The sequence below is a fragment of the Octodon degus genome, unplaced genomic scaffold (assembly GCF_000260255.1).
Source record: "Octodon degus isolate 3935 unplaced genomic scaffold, OctDeg1.0 scaffold00004, whole genome shotgun sequence".
NCBI classification, from domain to species: domain Eukaryota; kingdom Metazoa; phylum Chordata; class Mammalia; order Rodentia; family Octodontidae; genus Octodon; species Octodon degus.
In genome coordinates this window covers 29,969,469-29,991,768 of record NW_004524580.1, presented here as the reverse complement: position 1 = coordinate 29,991,768, position 22,300 = coordinate 29,969,469, and the positions used below count along the sequence as shown (strand labels likewise).

Below are 22,300 nucleotides of genomic sequence, written 5' to 3'. Positions count from 1 at the left end.
TGCTGGGGGATCGAACCGCGGTCCCTGATGCTTTGCTAAGCTTGTTCTAAGTAGGTGCTTTAGACCACTGAGCCATCTCTCCAGCCCCCCCAGGTGGTTTTTTTAAATAGCTGGGTGTGGTGGTACACACCTGTCATCGCAGCACTCACAGGCTAAAACAATTCAAGACCAGCCTGGGTTACAAAGTGAGTTCAGGGCCAGCCTAAACTGTATAATGAAACCTTAACTCAAAGAAAAAATAAATAACTAACTAAATAAATAAATAAATAAATAAATACTAGAAGCAATCAAGTAAACAACTGGGCAGGCGGTGTGGAAACTTCGCAGGGGCACCTCCTTTTTGGACGGGTCTGCGGGCCTGATTGAGAGGCTCAGTCCAAATCAATGTCTCCAAGAAATCCTATGTCACACTGGGTAGGGACAGTCAGTACATTCACCCAGGTACTCCGCCAGACCAGCATCATCCTCTACTCGCATATCCGGTGGCAGTGAAACCAGCCAGGGTTTCAGACACCCCCGGCCCCACCGTGCAGGGTGGGGGTCCAGGGCTCCGAGGGGGTGTGGTAGGTGTGGTGTGATGGGAGACCACAGGAAGCAAAGAGCCACAGACAGGTCAGCGCCCTGCAGCGACCTCCTAGCAAAAGGAGACGATGCTGCCTCCAGGAAGCAGTCTGTGGCCGCGAGCCAGCCGCTCACTTACCGTCCTTTGTGGACGACCTTGAGACGGTCACTTTCCTGCACAGGCAGCCCATTTTTCGTCCACTTCCCGGGCACATGTTCGGAGATCTCACACTTCAAACATATTTCTTTGCCAAGTTTTACAGTCTGGTCAGTCAGAGGCGTCAAGACCTTCAGAGGCTTCACTGTGGAAACACAAGGTGTCACCAGGGCCAGGACACGGCATAAGGCACCGGCACTTCTGCTATGGTGTTTTGCTACAAACGTGACTGCTACAGCATAAATCTGATTTTAGACACACAGATACCCGATTCTGGGCCTCAGGAGAAATGGCTCAACTCAGTAACCTGCACCCAGCTGATTGGACCAGACAAGTTTTTCATGAGTTTTTTTTTTTTTTTTTAAATGTGTTTGGTGCAGGGTCTCACTATACATCTTGGATTCGTGATGATATTCCTGTTTTCAGCCTCCCCAGCACTGGGGTTGCAGGCGTGCACCACCATGCCCAGTCTTGGTGGCCCATTGAGTGCTCCCAGGGCAGGGCCAGCTTGGCAGGTGGTCCCGGGGATTGAGCCCTGGTTCCTGTGCTTGCCTAAGCAGGTGCTTAGTCCGCTGAGCTACTGTGCCAACCCCAAGAGATTTTTTTGAGAACATGTAACTGACAAAGATCTTTGAGTGTTGGGCCCATAATCCCATTCTTCCACAAACCCCGTGGTTTTTATCACATGACCTGGCACGGCATGATGGTTTTCAGAAATGGGGAACTTCCCCGAGAGCAGAAGGAATGAAGATTGCTTTAAGTGGGTACAAGGAGCAGCTGAGCGTCTGCCTGTGTTTGAGAAACCTTCTGGCTGGAGCTAAAATGTGCACAGTCCCACCCAGTGCCGACAGTGTGCTGAGGCTGCTTCTGAGTCGGCGATGAACATAGAGACCTCAGCTGGGCCACCGCAGAAGTCAGGAAGCAAGGCGTCCACCCTGCGCGTGTGGCTCCCACGGTTTTGAGACGGGGTCTCGGTGTGTAGCCTAAGTTGGCCTGAAGCTCACTGTGCTCCTCCCGCCTCAGCCTCCCAAGTTCTGGGGTCACACGGCTGTGCCACCACTTTCAATTTCCATAGCAAACTGGGACCAGTTCTGTCTCCTGTTAGAGGGCGTTTGGGAGAGCTCACGAGTTTCGAATTCTCTGGAACCTACGAACAGGCTCCCTGCCACGCGTCCTCGGTGCTCCTAACCGGTTTCCCACAGGGAACATGACCTTCTCCTCACGCAGGGCCACTGAAGACCGCTGGGTGTCGATGTGCGGAGCAGTCGGTAAGCTCCCCTGTGCAGCAAGCAAACCTCGGAAGCTTTGCTGTGCCGCCTGGGCATCGACTGTCTATTTTACGGTCTTGTGATTGCAGCCTCGCAGTAGCCTCCCTAGCCGGTGATGTCTATGCTTCCTTCCTGGAGTTGCTGCTCTGCCACTAAATCGAGTTGTTGTCTTTTCTCAGAAATCCTGACGCATCTGACACAAGCACCCCACCAGAATGGAATCCAATCGCGCATATTTAGAAATGCTCCGTGTAGAGCTCACACAGGCCCAACTGTCCCCCAAGCAGGCTGACTGACTCCTCACGGTCTGGGGCTGGTTTACACCTAAATGGATGTCACTCACGGTCAACGCTGAGCTTAGCGGAGGACTGGCCGCCCGTGGTCATGACCGAGTACTCCGCACTGTCGGCCTTGGTGGCCCCTTCTATGATCAGGGTGTGCTTCTTGCCCTCCACTTTGATTTTGTATCTTGATTTGGGGCCGGGGAAGATCTCTTCACCGTTCTTAAACCTGAGTGAACATGGATTATGGAAAGTGTCTTACGATGCGGCCTTTGGGGGGGAAGCTCTCTGGCCACATCCACTGCTTCATCCCAGCCGCGCCTGGCTTCTGGCAGACCCCAGACACATGAGAATGAGTGCAGCAGTCACTTCACGATCCATATAGTCCTACTATGGCAAGAGTGGTGGAGAAAATTACAGTAGAGGGAAACAGGCCATCTCTTGTCACTTATGAGCACTAGGTCACACTTGCTGAGAGGGTCCAATACCCTCTTCAGGGCTCATGATACAATTTATTTATTTATGTAGTGTGTTGCTGGGATTGAACCCAGGGCCTTGTGCACATAAGGCAAAAACTCTGCCACTGAGCCATGCCCCCTGCCAGTCGTGACACATTTTTTTTTTCGTGACACATTTTAAAGATAGCTTTGATTCTAGGCTTGCGTGAACAGTCCACTCTGTACTAAATGCTACAGTCCCCCCCCCCACTGTATAATTTACTGGATTTTTATTGTTATCATTTGCTTGTTTGTTTGAGATAAGGCCTCAGTATGTAGTCCAGGTTGGCCTTGAACTCAACATGGGCCATGTTGGCCTTGGAGTTGTGGTGATCCTCCTGCCTCAGCCTCTTGGATGCTGAGATATTAGGCTGCACTATGTCTTGTTAGTGGACTAGACTTCTTAACATGACATTGCACTCTAAGGTTTTGAGTCAGCTATTTTATAATTTTAAGAGAGAACATGTTAGAAAACATTCCTCCCCCACCCCCAAACAAGAAAGCTTTAATTAATGAATTTACTTGTTTGCTTATTTATTAACTTGCCTGGGACTGGGAGCCAGCGCTTCACACATGCTAGGCATGTGTTCTGCCACCAAGCCAAATCCCCAGCCCTCGGTCTTCATAATTTTTTATGAGCGCTTGGTGATTCTTAGCCTGGAATATTTTTCCAGAGTATTCTAACAATAAAGTGGTGAAGCTCTAAATGAAAACTACACAGATATGTTTTCCCTGTACATTACCAGGAAGCACAGAGACCTAGAGACTGACATCGTCCAGGGCTGTGGAGTCTCAGATCTGGATAACCAGAGCCACCATTTTGAATAAGAACTTGCCTTCTGCATCTTTCCCAGCATAGGTTTCTGGGCCTGTTTTCAGTCTTACAGGTGAAAAGGGCCCCAGTCATAGTATAGCTGTTACAGTTGTTTGTTTTTGTCTTTTAGAGAGAGTCTTACTACGCAGTTCAGGGTGGTCTTGAGCTCACTTTGTAGACCAGGGTCACACGGCAATCCTCCTACCTTAGCCCTGGCCCCTTGCTGGGATTATAGGTGTGTGCCATCACCCTTAGGCCATAGTAAAGTTTTAATTAGTATCTCTACTCACATGGGTGAGGTTCAGATTTTTTTTTTTTAATTTTTATTTATTTATTTATTTATTTATTTATTTAGTGTGTGTGTGGCCAGCTCAGCCCACCAGGGGGCGGGGTGGGCTGGCATGTGGTGCTGGGGATTGAACCGCGGTCCCTGTACTTTGCTTAGCTTAGTTTGTTCTAAGTAGGTGCTTTAGACCACTGAGCCATCTCACCAGCCCAAGGTTCAGATTTTTTTTTTGAGACACGGTTTCACTATGTAATACAGGCTGTCCTCCTTGTGGTGATCGTCCTGCCTCAGCCTCCTGGGTGCTGGCATTATAAGTGTGCACCACCACACCTGGCAAGGTTCTGGTTTTTTTCACATATTTAAAAGCTATTTGTATTTCTTATGCTATCAACTAGGAAGGTACTTCAATGGACAGAAGCCTATTAATAATGGGCAGACCTCTGGACGGCGGCTCACCATTTTACGTTGGCGTCGTCCTCGGACACCTCACACTCTAGCTCCACTCTCTCCCCGCAGTAAGCGTTCATGTCTTCCAGCTGCTTGGTCACCATAATTGGAGGCTCTAGCATGAAAAGCAGGGAGGTCAGAATCACTAAGAGTCCGAACTACCTAGTGAGATCCTGTAGACCCTCACTAAAATACAAAAGAAAAGAAAGAATGAGGCTTGGATTTTTATAAAGATTTTTTTTTTTTTAAATGCCTGTGTTTGGCAAAACAAACACCTGGCGATTCTGGGAGGTTCTCTGAGTCTTCACAGAACTCTCCGAGCTGAGCCCGCCGGGGCTCTGGAGAGCAGAGGCAAATCTGCACGCGATTCCGTCCTCAGGCCAGCAGCAGAGCAGGCAGCAGGTGCGCAGACGCCACGGAGCGCTCGCAGCGGCTGTTGGATGCGGCGTGGCCGGCGGAGACCCCAGCGTGGTCTGCGATCAGAGGGCTCTGGGACGAAGCCGAGGGACATGCGGCATCGTGACCCCTCCTAGTACTCCTAATACTTTTCATAATCCAGACCACGCATCACTGATTTCATTATCTTACTGACATCTGCGTCCTGATTTCCAAACACTCAAAGACTGTCTTCATAAACAGCATGGCTCTGGGGCTCACTAAACAGACCACCACAGGCCTTATCACCGAGATGTCGCAGCAAATAACTCAGAAAGTCCACGCACGGCAGCCGCTTCCTTCGCCGAGAACGCGCCTGGGATCGGCGCAGTGTGTGACCCGCGCGCCTCCCCGGGAAGCTGCAGAAGCGCCGCTGGGACAACCGCGGCACCACCGCGCGGGGCTCAGCTAAACCACCGGGCGGCCTTCATTCCCCGCCCTCGGTCCTCATGCTCCGCTCCAAGCCGGGTGCAAGGCCGAGCCCCAGGCTGGCCAGCCCACCGCGGGGCCGGGCGGAGACGGGCTCACCTCGCACGAAGAGCTCGGTGGAGCACTTCTCGTCGCCGGCCGTCACATAGTACTCGGAGTCGTCCGTCAGGGAGCAGTTGTTGATAAACATGATGCGCTCGCAGCCTTTGTGCTCAAAAATGTACCTGTTTCCAAGAGAGGATAAGGAGAGTCCATGAACTGGGTCGCATCCTCTTCTTTGCTGCCCGCAAAGCTGACTTGCCCTTTGGTAATATTTGAACCGAAGGGGTCGAAATTTCATCTTCTACTTATATAATATGCTTGTAGAGCTCAATGTCAAACAAAACCCAATTTTCATCTTTGTAATATATGGTAGACTTGTTTATATATACTTTCTAGTTCCCGTTCTTTTATCAGTATGAAGTTTTTATTTAAAATATAAACCAATTGGGGTTGGTGAGACAGCTCAGTGGTCTAAAGCACCTACTTAGAACAAGCTTAGCAAAGCATAGGGACCGCGGTTCAATCCCCCAGCACCCCATGCCAGCCAGCCCCGCCCCCTGGTGGTCTGAGCTGGCCACACACACACACACACACACACACACAAATAAATAAAAATTTAAAAAATAATAAAATAAAATATAAACCGATTACCACATGCTTGCTATTTTATTTTACCTTCTGATGGAAAACAAGGTTGGTTGAGATTGCCAGAGAGAGTTTAACCCTATATTTTTAAAATGATCAAATTATGTAATTTATGGGGGTATTTAATCTTATTTATTGATGTATACCCCATTTATTGCTTAGCCCAGTGACACAATAAATTTTGTGTCTTCCAGCTGCTTGGTCACCATAATTGGAGACTCTAGTATGAAAAGCAGGGAGGTCAGAATCGTTAGATGTGCAGAGTCTGTCTCCCAAGCCCTGGTTGGCTCACAGACAAGAATCTAGCATTCAGTTTAAGTGATAAGGCCTGCCACGGTAGCACAGGCTTATAATCCCAGCACTCGGGAGGCTGAGGCAGGAGGATCACTGTGAGTTCAAAGCAGCCTTTTGAGACCTTGTCTCAAAAAATATATATAGAGCGGCAAGATAGCTTAGTGGACTAAGTGCCTGCTTAGGCAATACAGAAACTGGGGTTCCCTCGCTGGCACCACGTGCCACGCTGGCCCCACCCCAGGCAAGCTGAGCCAGCTGTTGAAATCAGGCATGGTGGTGCATGCCTGTAATCCCAGTGCTGGGGAGGCTGAAAACAGGAGGATCACTGAGTCTGAGCTGCATAGTGAGACCCTGGACCAAATACACACACACACACACACACACACACACACAATATCTTTGCTGCTAATATAATTCTACCTTATGTGATGATCTCATAAATGAACTGAAGAACTGATGCTGTATCACGTAACAGTTACTATATAGTAAGACAGTCTTTGAGTATTTAGAAACCAAAACAGAGATGTTAGCAAGACCCTGAACTTCGTGACCCCGGGCCTGGGTTACAAAGGAGCACGTGAGAGCTCTATAACAGACCAGAACAAAATTTGTCTTGGGAACTTCTCCAACTGAAGACTTTAAGAACAAAATATTCCAACGTTTTCTAGACAAAGCCAGCCAGTTAACGGTGTGCTTGCGTCCAGCCAGGCCCCGGTCAAGAGGTGTCTGCGCCAGGTATAAACAGGCACCCTCAGCACAAAGCCACTCTGCTGGTACAGCCAGGCGGAGAAACTGGAAACCACCTCATTGTACCCTGAAGTGACAAATTTCCAGGATTAAAGTTGCTCATCGAGGTACACGTGGCTCTTGTTAACTTAAAAAAATATACGGGAGTTGAAAATCTCCCGGGCTGAGGAGGATCTCTGGAAAGTAGTTGCATAAGAGGCCAGAGATAGCAGCAGCCCCGGGGATTAGCTAATCTCCTTCCCCTGGGAGGGAGCCAAGCAAAAGTAAAACAGGGCTTTGGTCCAGTCGCAGGGGCCGGCTCTGTCAGCCCAGATGCGGCACCCGCCATGGACACAAAGGGAGGCGGCAGCGTCAAGCACGGATGCTAACCTGGAGAAACGAAAGTGGCCTCCCTGTGACATTTGACTCTCAGCTGGCATATCAAGTGTGTACCTCAAATTTTTAATTAAAAAAAAATTTTTTTTTGGTACCAGGAACCAAACTCAGGACCTTGTGCTTGCCAGGCAGGCATTTTGCTACTGAGCTATATCTCCAGCCCTGACACCACAAAATTTTAAAGTTCTATTTTAAAAATTGAGAGAAATGTAGCAAATGCTTTAAAATAGTTAACAGAGTACAACCTAGTGGCACAAAATCATAATTTGGAATCACCAGAAGTAACCAAGCTTAGTTTATACAACTTTCTTTCTTTCGTGTGTGTGTGTGTGTGTGTATGTGTGTGGCCAGTTCAGCCCACCAGGGGGCCGGGCGGGCTGGCATGGGGTGCTGGGGGATTGAACCGTGGTCCCTGTGCTTTGCCAAGCTTGTTCCAAGTAGGTGCTTTAGACCACTGAGCCATCTCACCAGCCCCTATACAACTTTCGATAGTTTCAGAATATATGAAAGGAGACAGAAACTTGGTATGAAGAAAGACCTCCTCTCCTAGCGCTGTGTGTTACAAAGACGCAACTAAAAGTGTCCAGAAAAGTGAGTCAAACTACTGTTCGACTTGTTTAGATTTAAAACTGATGAGTTGCAGCGCCCACTTACTTGGTGCTGGGTCGAATTTCTTGCCCGTTTTTATACCACTTCACTTCCAGCTTCGGATCTGCCAGTTCCACCACAAACCTTACTTTGCCTCCTTTATCAACTTGATATGCGGGATCAAGAATTTTTGCAAAAGCTGGTAGACAGAAAAAGTAAGAGTATGTCAATGTGTGTGTTCACATACTGTGAGTTTAAATAGCCTATGTGAATGCAAAAGCAAATGAAAAATTCTAGATGTGGTGGTGCACATCTGTACCCCAGCCCTGGAGAGGCTGGGGCAGGAGGACCCCACCAGTTGGAGGCCAGCCTGGGCTATATAGTGAGTCCAAGGTCAGCCTCAACTGCAGAGTGAGACCCTGCCTCAAAAAAAAAAAAATTATGAAAAAATGAGTCTTGCAGAAGAAAAAAATGAGGAAACTTGCAATTTATTCTTTATATCTTATAATTCTATGTTGACTTAAATTCAAAAAGAGAGTTTTAAAATGTAAAAAAGTTCACATACTTTTGAAAGAAACATAATGTTGTGGCAACACTTAAAATGATCTCTGTAGGGATTCACATAGAAAAAATCTGAATGAAATTGAACTTTGAGAACACAATTCTTGCCAGGTGTGGTGGTGCACATCTGTAATCCCAGCACTTGGGAGGCTGAGGCAGGAGGATCATCATGAGTTCAAGACCAGCCTGGGCTACAAAGTGAGTTCAAGGCCAGCCTGAACTGCATAGTGAGACCTTGTCTCAAAGAGACAAAAAACAAAGAAACAAACAAACAAAAAAAAAACAACCAGGATTTTTCTCTAGGATTAAGGTTACTGGCACTTTTTTTTTTTTTTCCGCTTTCTATGTCACAGTTTTTTTAAGCCATAGAATTTATGAGATAAATTCAGTGATTTGTAACATTAACTTGCATGCCTTTGACTAACTGAAGTAGTGTTAGATTTACCAGAGCTTTGTGCAGTGGAAACATGCCCAGATAGTGAGATTTTAAAAAACACCCTTTGCCTCCTAGTTATGTGTGAACTCAGGATTCCCAAACACTTTAAGTAACACAGAACACAGTAATTAAAAAAAAAAAAAAGTTTCTTTGCAGGTCCCTAAATAGAAGTAACTAGTTTCTTTAAATTTAATATTTCTTATCTTATGATAACAATTATCACATAGGCTGTTTGAAAAATACTGTATATATTTTGCGACCGTGAAGTGCGCCAGGTTTCATGTTTGCAGCTCTGTCCTCCTGACCTTTTATTCTGTTGACTGAACAGCCTCCTTTACTCACAGCTTAACAAAATAAAAATGAATATTAGTTTTTTAAAAAAAGTCATGTATTCAGAGCTGGTAAGGACCAAGAGGTCAGCTGGGAGGAAAAGTGTCCGCGGGCTCTCACACAGCGTTCAAGCCCACGCTTTCTCAGAACGTAACTTTCGGAGCTCTGGGGCAGTGAGAAGTTTAGAAACAGCAGACTTCAAAGAAGCAGCAGTGAGTTTTTCAATTCTGTGCATGTGGTGGCAAAATAGTCAACAATAACAGCACTGACACCTAATCTCATGTACTCAAAGTAGTAGCCCACAAGGACCTAGCCCAGGAAACTTGTTTTGTCATCGTCGTCATTGTTTAGATTTTTACTTTTTTGAGATACGGTCTCACTGTGTAGTTCAGGCTGGCCTTGAGCTCACAGCGATCCCCGTGCCTCAGCCTCCCAAGTGCTGGGATTACAGGCCTGCACGCCACGCCTATCCAGGAAACTCGGAAGAGTGGACGACGGACTCAGAACGCATTTCCTTTTCTCTCCTTTTCCACTATGAGAGGATTCTGAGGACCACAACCAAGGACATCCACTTCAGATTCCAGGGAGAAGCCAAGTTGCCTGGGAAAGCAGAAGTCCCCAGGCCTAATGGGTGGAAGAATAAGGTGCTAAAACAGAGACTCGAGATCTCCTTGGCCTCGCTAAGAATCAAGAGTTTCAGAGGAAGGTGGGAAAGCTTCCTAGCGGCCTGTGACGTGTACACCAACAGCGACTCCATCTGAAGCTCCAGGTAGCCTGCACCGCAACCCAGAACCACCCAGGCCAGCTGCGAGACAGTGGAAGCGCAGCTGGGACACACCTGGCCCGCCCCACTTACACCTGGCGCGCCCCGCTCTCACCTGCGCTCTTCTTCTCCACCCTGCGCATGCGCTTCAGCCGCTTGAGCATCCCCCTCAGGTCGGTGATGCCGTACTGGAAGGCGATCTTCTCGTACTCATTGGGGTTTGCGTTCTTCAGCAGTTCCCAGACGTCTATCTCGGGCTCCTCCTCCTGCTGTTTCACCTCCCTGCCCGGCAGAAGCAGTCTAGGTTAGTAGCTGCCTTGGCCCAAGGGCAAGCAAGGTCAGGATATGATTTGGATTTATGGCTGGGTTAAAAGTTCCGGTGAAAGCCCTCAGAAGGCACCAAGCAAGTGGAATCGCCTAGCTTGAAGTTTTGGGAAACATCCAGTTACAAGATCAAGTATGAGGGCCTGCCAGATAGCTCAGTGGTTTAAAGTGCCTGCTTAGGCAGACGCAGGGACCAGGGTTCGATCCCCAGCACCTCATGCCACACCAGGTCTGGAAACCTAGACACTCTGAGCTAGCCACCAGAAATGGGAATGGTGGCGCACGCCTGTAATCCCAGCGCTGGGGACACTGAGACAGGAGGATCACTACAATTCTGAGTTGTGTGGTGAGACCCTATACCAAATACATAAAATTAAAAATACAAAACAATTGCAGTGGGGGAGAGGATACCAGGAAGCGTCATTCATGGTCAATATTCAAGAGCAATTGTAGATGAGGGCTGACCAGATAGCTCAGTGGACTAAAGCGCCTAGTTAGGCAAAGTGCAGCGGCTGGGGTTCAAACCCCAGTGTGCCATGCTGGCCCTGCCCCTGGGGTGCACTGAGACTGCAGTTGAGATTGGGCGTGGTGGTGCGTACCTGTAATCCCAGCACTTGGGAGGCTGAAAACAGGAGAATCACTATGAGTCCAATCTGTGTACTGAGACCCTGTGCTAAATACATAATTTTTTTAAAAAAAGAAAAGAGTAATTGAAGATGAGATTCTTGAGATACTAAGCTTAGGAACCACTGTCACCTAGGGTAAGGATACTTGAATTCACTTTGCAAAGTGGATTAAGAATGAAAGGAGGGGCTGGGGAGATATTGAGGTAGGTTTCATATTAAAAGTTGAAACTACCATATTTCAATTTTTTTCATATTTTGTGGATACAGACACTTTTAAAGAAAATTGGAACTGGGGAGATAGCTCAGTGGTCTAAGTGCGTGGCCAGTACCACACACCAGAATGCCACATGGGACCCAGAACCTGGTGTGGAAGCACACGCCTGTCATCCCAGAGCTGGGGAGGCTGAGACAGGAGGATCACTATGAGTCCAAGCTGCATAGTGAGACCCTGTGCCAATGAAATAAATAAATGCAAAATTTTTTAAAATTTATGTTCAAAAAAAGAAAATTGTTTTTCTAAATTGATAGAGAAAAAGAAGAGTCAGGTCAAACATTCTCTCCTATTTTATTTTAACATATTTGGGGGAGCAGGTTGAGATTAATTATAAACATAAACATTAAACTATAAAGCAAATGGCTTAAGGGTCTAAGCACAAAGAGAAAGTAACTTCTTAGGGCAGTTAGTGAAATTAGAATTCCAAATTCCGATCACAGGCTAAAGAATGTAGAGAGCGTTTGAAGAACACATATGATTCAAGAGCGTATCAGGGCTGGGGTTATAGCTCAGTGACACAGCGTCTGCCTGGCAAACGTCATGAGTTTGATTCCCAGTTAAAGAAAAGAAAAAGAGAGCACGTCAGGTTTAAGAAACCCTTACTTCCCCTTGTTTTACCACCACAAGAGGAAATGGGAGTAGCTGAGGAGTGATACTTCAGGAAGAGGGCCCAATATCATGCAAAACGTACTATAAAATGATTTTCTTCTTTTGTTTGGCTTCGCTGTCTGCTCTCCCCAGGATCATTTGGAGGCAGCCATGACTGCTCCCTGCAAATGACCTGGGTCGCAGTGTGCTGTGGGTGGCCCCAGGGGTTTCTCATGGCATGGCTCAGGGGTCATGCTCGGTGGTGGTGGTGGTGGCTGGGGACACAGTTCTGCCCCAGGTTTCAGAGTTTCTTCCTTATGCTTCTAAGTACTTGGAGGGCCGAATACTGGGCTGAGTCCCAGGGGATGCGTATGGGGGTGCGGAGAACACGGTACCAGCAGCTAGGGGCCAGGATGAAGTCTGAATATCTGACTTCCATTTCACATCATCGTGTAAAGCTGTTTGCCTACAGAAGTCAGAGATCACGGAGGCCACTGTCTTAAGGGAAGGAAGCGAGGGCCATCGTGCCCATGGAGAGGGGCACTGACCTTGCCAGAAAAGTGCCCCTACCCCCGCAGGTGCAGGCATGAAAACAGCCTCTGTTAGCGCGGGACACTGAAACACCAAAGAAGAAAAGTCCTGAAATTGGAATATCCATACTCTGCTAGATCTGCTGATTAAAACCAGTCTACATTTCAAATCCATATTAAAAATGATTTATTTAGTGACAACGGGGATTGAACCCAGGACCTTTGCACCGATTTATATCCCAATTTCTTTTTTTTTAAAAAAATAAAATAAAATTTGAGACAGGGTCTTGCTAGTTTGCTAAACTGCCCAGGCTGGGCTCAAACTTGTGATCCTCCTGTCTCAGTATCCCGATGTGCTGGGGTTACAGGTACGCGCCACCATGCCCAGCTATTTTAAAAAAATATATATTTTTTTAAATTATTTTATTTATTTATTTATTTTTTGTGTGTGGCCAGCTCAGCCCACCAGGGGGCGGGCGGGCTGGCATGTGGTGCTGGGGGATTGAACCAAGGTCCCTGTGCTTTGCTTGGCTTAGCTTGTTCTAAGTAGGTGCTTTAGACCACTGAGCCATCTCACCAGCCCCTTAAAAATATTTTAATAGGAAGCCTTGGAGAACTACAGCTGAAGTGGTTAGGTATGTACATTGTGTACGTTCTCTGTGGGGACTTCCTCCAACTATTAATGCTTTATTTTTCTTACATTTTAGCTTAAATATAGTCCCTGCACCTTAAAATTATGTCATTCCAGATTGTGCTTTGAATTTTATTTGCTTTTTGAGAAAGAGTCTCACTAAATTTGTATTTTAATCAAGAAGATCTACATACACATTTCAAGTAGCCTCCTGACACTGGTAAAAAAAAATTTAAAGATATCAAATCAGGTATAACTTACATAAATAAAAGGAGGACAAGTCAAACACGGAGGCATGACAAGACCCAAGGATATAAGGAAACCAGTAATAAGGATCGTCACTGTCCTGAGTCCGCTTTGTTGTTAGATTCATAAAACCAATCATCCTCACCGGTCTTCAGTGAGCACTGAGCTGTACGCCACCTGCCCATTACACGCCCAGTGGGATTACCAATAACCTCCTGCTTGTTCCCTTTTTGTCTCTATCACTTAACTGTATCCCAAATTGCAGAGACAAGCATTCATTTTGTACGGCTATGTGCAGTCCATTCTGTCCCCGGCAGCAGCTCCTTAACTCACGAGAGCATGTCTTTACTTACCACAGTAGCTTGACCCAACCCTTTCTTCATGCCTATACTAAAATACAGTGAGGAGAAATATATAAATTTCTGACTCCTTTCCATAATGGGCTAGACCTGTGTATCATTCACAGCACGTCCATCTACATCAAAATTTCTATAACTTGACAATCCTAGTGGACTGTAAAGTGTTTATAGAAATTTTATGTAGGGTAAGACTTTCAAATATTTATGTAAGCCTGATCCTATGACAGAATCCTGCCCAAAGGCTTCCCCTGATTTACCTACGTGTGTTTGAATAAGCTGCTTTGATCAGCTTATGTTCTTATACAGAAATGTTGGTAATAATGATACTTATCGATGGAGAGTTTGCTACACACACTGGGAGAAGTAGAAATGGTGGCCATGTGGCTTTACCATGAGGAAAACCCATGCAATTCACAAGTTAGAAGGAACACGCATGGCACCTAGAGCGGTGAGCGGGTTAGTGCTCATTAAATGGCCGTAGCCTTATGTTAACAGCAATTCAATGATCTTAAGTTGAGGATGTAAAGACAATGAAAACTGAAGAAAGGGCAGTTGGTCTCTGAACTTTTTTCCTTAGTCATTTTGACTATAGCACTAGATTTCTCTTATTCTGAAACTATTGGAAATACCAGCCTGTTTAGTTTCTGCTCCTGTTTCCTCTTAATCAGACGAAGGCCCTAGATAATCCGCTGCACCATGTGTGTGTTTGTCTCCCTCTGAATAGCAACGTGAACGCATTGAGGGATGGAAGGTTTTCCGAGCTGAAGCTCATGTTTATTTGCCCCCACAGGAGCCTGTCCTTTCATAGCTAGTTCTTATAATGACTCTGTGAAGTCACATTTATGCTTTGCTTTTACCAGTGTGGGAAGCAAGTCTCAGGGAGGACATATTGTGGCTAAATATACAGATACAGAAGCAGGCATCAGCATCGCAACGCTACTAATTATGCAACTTATTTAATTATGCCTTTCCTTCCCCACACAAGCATGTTCTTCCTTTCCTGGATTTCTTGTCCTCCTGTCACATAGTATGACTTTGTGCACTAGAACAACTGCTTGAGCAAATTATTGCAGGAGAATTGGGCTGGAGTGATAGCTCAGCGGTTGAAGCACCTGCTTGGTAAGCACAAGGACTGGGGTTCAATCCCTGGTGCCACATGCAGCGCCAGCCTGGCTGCGGGCATGCCGAGCCAGCCACCAAGACTGGGCGTGGTGGTGCATGCCTGCGGCCCCAGTGCTGGGGAGGAGCAACGGGAGGATCACTATGAGTCTGAGCTGTGTAGTGAGACCCTGTACCATATACATGAAAAAAAAAATCAATTTCTTTTCATTGCTTCATTATAGTAAATACCTAGTTAAAAAAAATTCTAAGTGTAACTTTGTACGTAGCACATACATGGTGTACTGTATGATTTCATATGAATAGAGACAGAAACCCTATGAAATGGCTTATGGTATATATTCCTACTGAAATTCTACACATTTTTTATTGCAAAAGAAAACGTCAAGGGAATATAAATGAACACTAATGCTAAACATTTAGTTCCACTTTCCTACCATATGTCACTGCTTCCACAATGTACATTTTAGGGACATTTCAAACACTTCTGAAATAAAGATGCATCTTGTCAACACTGCGTCATGAGAAGCACTTGGGGATGCTTCCTCACTGCTTGGTGGTTTGTGAAATACTGGAATGTCTTCAAATCACGATTGTCTTAAATTTGATGAGATACAGTAAGTCATAAACAACATGTCAAGGTAGGTCTGCAGCTTAAAATATAGATACATCTCTGCAGAGTTCTACCCAAAGTGGGGAATTGATTTTTTTCAGTCAGATCTCAAACACGAAAGGCAGAAGAATAGGAGTTTTAAAGAATCACGCGCTCAGTGCTGAAGAATCTAGGCATCAAAGCCTTCCATCTCAGTTTTCAAATTTCTTCATCCTCAACTAAGAAAATACGCAAAAACACATGAAATCTGTTAAGAAGAAAGTTAAAAAGCACCGGCTGAAGGCATTGACGGATTAATATGCGGCTGTTTCTCTCTCTCTCTCTCTTTCTTAGTGGCCTCTGTTATCATTTATAAACAAGACACATTTTAAAACACAAAAATTCCTTGAAAAACATTCGCTTGAAACTCGACCTTGGGGGGCGTTTAGCAGACTGCAGCCCCCGCCCCCCCCTCTGCGGCTGGGTTCTCACCTACGTTTCAGGAGACCACTAAAGTCAAGTTCTCCTGCATCCTCTTGACCTTCTCCGCTGTCGTGGACAAAGAAAAGCAGATGGGATTTAGCGCGGACACACGCAGGACCGTCTCCCCCATCACCGCGCAGAGCGCATGTGCAGCGTGTCTGCGGCGCAGAGCCTGGATCCACACACGCTGTTTCCTTTCACACAAGTGATGCTGGAGTTTTCAGGAGCATAGACTTGTGGAAAAGCAGACACAGGAGCTGGTGCCACTGTATGGTTTCAGAGACACGGCTTGTTGATTGCATATAGAAAACTGCTTGGATTTGTGTTAAGACCGCGTAACACAAATACCTTTCAGCCAAGCAACGCAAAGTACTTTGTTTTTGCAAATTTGGGACTCTCGAAACGAACGTATGTAAAAAGCAAAGGACTTTTGCTGGTCTCTGTCACTCACGGAGGATCATGTTGGGGACAGAGTGTACCCATATCAGGTATATAAGTACAAAGCCTTCCATGCAGCGGTCACCTGTGTCCCGGAGCAGCTCCATCGGGTCATGTTGGTACAAAGACAACCGGCCCGGACACAGCTTTAGAAGATGCACTCTTTTCTCTCAGAAGGAGCTGCCCTTGAAGTAGCAACCCCTTGACTTTCCAGTTAGTATCTTTTAGAATGTATTTATGAAAAATTTGTCTCAGGATTGTTTATGAACCCTTCACTAGCAGCTCTTAGATGTGCTCTCCACGGAGAAATGCTTCTTCAGATAGGCATGTGGCCACAGCCATGACTTTGTGGAAACTCAACAAAGAAGCTACGGAGCCCACCCTGAGAGGGGGCTGCAGATTTACTTACATGTTTAATTTTGCTAATGAAGAATTTGTTTCCCGCTCCCTACAAGGGTTAGTTTATGGCTTCTAAGAAAAAAGTCTGCGGGTTTAAAAACTGTGTACAGAACCTAAGTCCTAAGAATTCAACTCAAGCAATGCATTTGTAGATTTTCTTTCATAGCAGGTGTTCGAGGCCCTTCAGAAGGAACTTCTAGTCTTTTAAAATACAAAAAAGGAGAGTGATGTTTCCCTCACCTAAAAATACACATGCCCATGTCACAAGAAAGATTTTAGACCTGAGCATTTACTAAGCTAAACATAGGCTAAAGGCGGTACTTTCTTAAGCAATAGGATTTGAAAGTCTGACATTGTTTTCAAATTAAAAAGATACTGTGGTTGATCAGGTAATATTCCATATCTTCAAAACATAATACAACATTTTCATGTATTGATAATTTAGGTGAAACACACCTCTATTAAAAAGTTAAATCATTGCTTTATAATTATGGATATCATTTTACAACAGTGGGTTATTGTTTTATAATTTGGAATAACTTTTCTTATTCAACAAAGCTGCATGTGGATTCAGTCTCCAGAAGAAGAAAACAGTTGCTCTCAGTGAAGAATTTATGTTACAGCATCACAAATACGTGGCACCATAACGAGAAGGGCTTAGTTATGTTTCCCAGAATCTGAAAAAAATTCATTTTTCTTCCTTGCTCCTGACTTTTCATCCCTGGCAGCTGAAAAAAAAGATAGGTCTCAACCTTCTGCCTTTTTACAGTATTCTTTCTGCTAGTGGTTTCTATTTAGGAGAATTCAGGATTATGCGAAGCTGACCTCAACACATGGCCGCTTCATTGTGGTTTTCTGGGTACGTGGGTTAGGGACTCCAGGAGTGATTTCTAGGGGAAGAGCAACATGCACAGATGTCTTCTGATGGTATTTATGGGTGCTGTATGAAACGCGGCTCTTCCAATGTCTCTTTTATCCATTCTGTGGGAAAATGATACACTTAGGGAAGAAGCCGCATATCAACAGTCTGCAAGCCCACTTTTCTAAGCCAATTATAAGACCTGCAAAAAACGAGCCTTCCTCTCTAACAAGAATATTCTCAAATTGTCTCTGGGCATGTTTGATTGGGCATGAAGCCCATGGCTTTTCTAGAACACCAGCTTTTAAACATGTGGAATGTTTGGTGGTGCTGCAGAGGGCTATCTTATTTGGAGCACAGAGTGTGGAAGGAAGGAGTGAATTCTGAAAACCTTCCGCGGCCGAATCACCCGTGAGCCACCTGGCTTCCCCTCCCCAGGTTACCTCCTCTTGAAGGCAGATCTGATGTCGATGTTTGGGGTCGTCCCAGTAGATTCTTTGAAAAGAAAGAAAGCAGTGAAATAAACACCTGGGCACAAGACAAGTTTGTGTTCAGTTCCTTTACAGACTGTGGGATTCTTTAGACAGAAGGACGTCAGGTGAAGGTGGACAGTTGTCCCCCGGAGATGGCAGGGCCTTCAGGGCTGAATCACTCACCCTTTCCCAGGGAGAGCCAAGCAGGGAGGGCCGCCTTTAGGCATTACCATGTCCTGTTGTTGTTCAACCAGCCTGCCTATCAGAGTTGTTTGAGGATCTTAAAAGTACACCACCTTCTTCATCCATCCTGCTGGAGATTTTGGTCTACCAGGTCAGGTGGGGATGTATGTATATATTCTACAGTGTTGGGGATTAAACTGAGGACCTTCACACTTAGCTATAATCCTGGCCCTTAAAAAAAATGTAGTCTTACTAAATTACCCAGGTTGGGGTCAGACTTGCAATCCTCTTGCCTCAGCCTCCGGAGAGCTGGGATCACAGGCATGCATCAAAACACCTGGCTTGCAAATCAATACTGTTATTAAAAAATCAAAACAAAACAAAACAGGAAATTCTAAAAAATGTTTGACCAGGGTAAATGAAGGAATAAGAGGTTCTTAGAAATAAAATCTTCCAAATCCTACTTTTACATGATCTGTAACAATGTGATCCAGCAGGCTTGTTGGCATATCCCAATCAGAACAGCGCTATTTTAAGTTTTGAAATCTAAAAAGTTTGTGGGCAATCTCTCCTAATCTGATATCATTAAATGGCCTTCTGCACCTTGACCCATGAAAGGTCTTTCTCCAAGGGGAAGCGGGTGAGGCTTGGAGAGGGCTGGAGGGTGCTCAGATGAAGAAAGGGGACCCTGGACCAGAGAAAATAAAACCTGATCCAAAGGACTGACTCACCGTGCACTTCCAGATCAAAGGAGCAGCTGTCGAACTTGTCCTTGTAGGTCACCTCGCACCGGTAGTTGCCCGCATAGTTCTCTTTGGCCTTGATGATTTGCATCTCAAACGTGTAGATCTGCAAGGAAGTGCAGCCAGGGGCCCTGTAGGCCGAAGTCCTCCGCAAGGCCCGCCCAGGGCCACCCCGAGAGCGAGCGCGTCTGTCTGGCCCGCCATACCCGCGACTGGCGCTCGAAGGTCTCCTTCAGCTGCAGGTGCTTCCCTGCCTTGCTGGCCAGGTCCATCCACTTGCCCTTGAACCACTTGACAGTGGGCTTACGCAGCAGATCCTCCGCCTTCACCTTGGCCACGAAGGTGATGTTCGCACCTGCAGGCAGCACGAGCTGTCTGTCGCTCCCCTGAGCACCGAGCTGGAGTGCTGGCCGCAGACCGGCACCAGGCATGCTGGGCCAGCTGCGCACCTCCGGGGAGCGGGGGAAGGGAGGAGGGGAAAGCAAGGCGGAGCCACAAGGAATCAGCCGGGGGAGTTGTTAGATAGGGATCGGAATATCCTCGGGAGAGAGAAAGAGCGAGTAGATGTCAGGGATTTGTCTCTACTGTTGCACCAGGAGTCCTATGGACGTGGCTGAATTAAATTGATCTGTATATGTGGCTGATTAGAGCGCAACATCAGATTCTAGCTGGCCAGAGCCTCACAGGATCACGAGGGTTGCATTCAGTGTCACACGCTCAGTGTCTATGTGCCAGACCTGGAAGAAGTCACTCTGAATGTAGTTATCCATGTGCTTATTGATAAGTGTCGAAGATAGCTCTGGTCACAATATATTCCTTATAAAGTTTTGTGCTGGGGCCGGGGAGATGGCTCAGTGGAATAAGTGCTTCCCTGGCAAGCACAAGGCTGTGAGTTCAATCCCCGGTTCCGCAAAAATAAATAAATAAATAAACAAATAAATAAATAAAGTTTTGTGCTAAGCATGGTGGTACATGCCTGTATTCCTAGCACTCAGGAGGCTGAGGCAGGAGGATCGCTATGAGTTCGAAGCCAGCCTGGACTACATACTGAGTTCAAGGCCAGCCTGAATTGCATAGCAAGACCCTTCCTCAAAAACACAAAACAAAATTCCTTTGTTTATTTTTGTATTTTTATTGCAGGGTCTATGGGTTCTCACTACACAGATCAGATTTGTAGTGATTCTTCTGTTTTCAGCTTCCGGAGTGCTGGGATTACAGGTGCATGTCACCATGCCCAGTCCGCCTCTCAGCGCGCCCCCAGGGCCCCCCTCCGGCACAGCACGCCAGGGATCAAGCCTCCAACCTCTGTGTCTGCTTAAGCAGGTGCTTTAATCCGCAGAATTGTCGGGCCAGCCCAATAATTTAAAAGCAAAAAAGAAAAAAAAAAAAAAAGCTAATTGCTTGAGGTCAGTTTCCTCTACAGAAAAGGTGAGTCAGAAAATTGAAGGGTAGTAACTCACCAACTTTCACCGACCCGGTCTGCGGCTTCTCCACGAACAGGGTAGACAGCTGCGAGTTGGCATTCTGCTTGTCCTGTTCCTCCCCACCTCCGCCACCGGGTGACTCGCCAAGGGACCATTCTGGCAGGCAGAAGTGGGGCAGCGTCACTGGGGAGGCTCCTCTGGGGCGAACTTACCTGAGCTTGCGCCTCATGCTCACACCTCTTTCCAGCCCCTCAAACCTGGATCCTCATCTTCCACAGCGCGGCTTGCTAAACCCTAGAAACAGCAAGGCCTCTCCGCTAAGAGTCAGCTGCCTCAGGTTCCTGTCCTGCCTTGCTGGACCCCTGCTGCTGCTGGATGACTACAGAGACCAAGGGCTGTGGGGGAGGGGGCTCGCCAGGTTCAAGGATGGACCGGCCTGCAGACACCAACGGGAGCGCGAGGGGGGTTGTCCTGCGAGGAGAAGATCAGAAAGCAAAGGAAGCTCTTCTGTGTTTTGTAGATGGCTCTGATCCGTGGTCCATTCTGCTGTCTCCTGGATGCAGTTCCAGCCACTGAGCGCTGGGAAAGAAGTATGGGGCGCCACGCGTCCACGTGTTGGGATGTCTTGCAAAGCGGGAGAGTGTGCAGTGATTTTAGTCTCCACGTACCCATCACGCTGGGAGCCAGGAGTCTGTGGCCGCAGGACGCCATGGTCACAACAAAGTCAAGCGAAGTAGTCAAGGGTCGTTCATTTTTAATGTTAACATGAAGACTGTGCCTTATGCATTTATGATATTAAGAGCGAGCACGAATCATGGCCATTTGTGTGCAGAACAGGAAGGAGAGTATTTTGTTCTTCCCTTCTCTCCCTGCCATGCCTGTAGGAGTGTTGGGCCATCGCAGGGTGATCAGGCCCGCAACACATGTTTGTTGAATGAATGAATGAATGAACAAATAACCTCGTAGAATTGTTGCTGTTGCTGGCAGGATACGTCTGAAAGTATTTTTATTGTTTAGTGTTTACTGTATTGAAAGTTTTAAAAAATATGAACATAACATATGGAATATGAATGGCTATAACTCTATCCCATCCCAGGAAGGGAGATGGAGTTACGTATATTGGTTCAGTGTTTTAAGTGACCGTTATGATAAAACAAGCCAACCTGGGATGTGCGGCTAGATTCTGGAGCAGGTGTGTGCGTACATGTACCATGCAAAATTAACCATTTTTCCAAACATTAGTTTTCTTGCAAGAGGAAAGATAACGAAAGGTTGCCAGCTGAGCTCGCTCCTGAACAAAACGAGCACCAGCCTGGAGCGGTGCTGGAGACCCGGCGTTAGTGCTAGCGTTAGGACGGTACAGCTGCGGCTCACCTGAATCCTTCCGCTCCAGGGCCCGACTGCCCAAACCTGAAAGGAAAGGGGGGTTTGGAGATGCAGCCCCGACCGACCGCAATGTGGAGAGAGCGCTGCCTCAGCCTGCCCGGGGGCCCCCTGCACCCTGCCTCTTCTGGCGACGGCAGAAAAAAAAATGGCAAATTGGATTGGATGGGAAATCAATAGAACTTCAGCTCTGCAAATAGGACGTCTTTGAAAACATTAAAGAAATCAAAAGGCTCAAATATCTAAATTTAAAGACCAGGAGGGAAGGGCATGGAAATAGAAATAAAAGACAAAGGTTGTTTTTAGTTTTTTGTTTTCCCTAAAAGTATACCCTAGACTTGGATTTTAATTATTATATCTCAGCAAGAAATCCTCCTGTTTAAAAATTTCACATGCAGAAAACCTGGACTGGGGGAATCAAGAGAAGAAAGTGGACTTAGATGACCAGAGGAACAGACTCTTTCTTTTTTATTTCTTTTTCTTTTCTTTCTTCTCTTATTTGTTTACTTTGGTACTGGGGATCAGACTCAGAAGCGTGCTGTTGTTGGACAGGTGCTTAAGCCACTGAGCTATCTCCCCGGGCCCTGACCCTTTCAAAAGAAAGGAAAAAGTAAGAATGCAATAAAAGTAGATGCTTTAAACAAAAAAAAAAAAGTTTCTCGTGTAAAGC

The 22,300-nt window shown here is 46.4% G+C and overlaps 1 protein-coding gene across 11 annotated transcripts in view; it reads right to left on the bottom strand.

Moving 5' to 3' along the window:
• Positions 1–22,300, bottom strand: part of Mybpc1 (myosin binding protein C, slow type) — a 75,249-nt gene that overhangs the window by 28,453 nt on the left and 24,496 nt on the right. For 6 of the 11 annotated variants that reach the window (XM_023716835.1, XM_023716843.1, XM_023716856.1 and 3 more), the window contains exons 5-16: positions 21,622–21,657; positions 20,284–20,403; positions 19,030–19,178; positions 18,812–18,929; positions 17,868–17,919; positions 15,738–15,794; positions 10,072–10,238; positions 7,933–8,065; positions 5,275–5,399; positions 4,321–4,426; positions 2,330–2,496; positions 701–863 (exon numbers count right to left, since the gene is read on the bottom strand). In XM_023716835.1, the coding sequence (XP_023572603.1) occupies positions 701–863; positions 2,330–2,496; positions 4,321–4,426; positions 5,275–5,399; positions 7,933–8,065; positions 10,072–10,238; positions 15,738–15,794; positions 17,868–17,919; positions 18,812–18,929; positions 19,030–19,178; positions 20,284–20,403; positions 21,622–21,657 (1,393 nt within the window). The remainder of the gene's footprint in view (positions 1–700; positions 864–2,329; positions 2,497–4,320; positions 4,427–5,274; positions 5,400–7,932; positions 8,066–10,071; positions 10,239–15,737; positions 15,795–17,867; positions 17,920–18,811; positions 18,930–19,029; positions 19,179–20,283; positions 20,404–21,621; positions 21,658–22,300) is intronic. The other 5 variants (XM_023716863.1, XM_023716869.1, XM_023716886.1 and 2 more) reach the window with 1 other exon arrangement.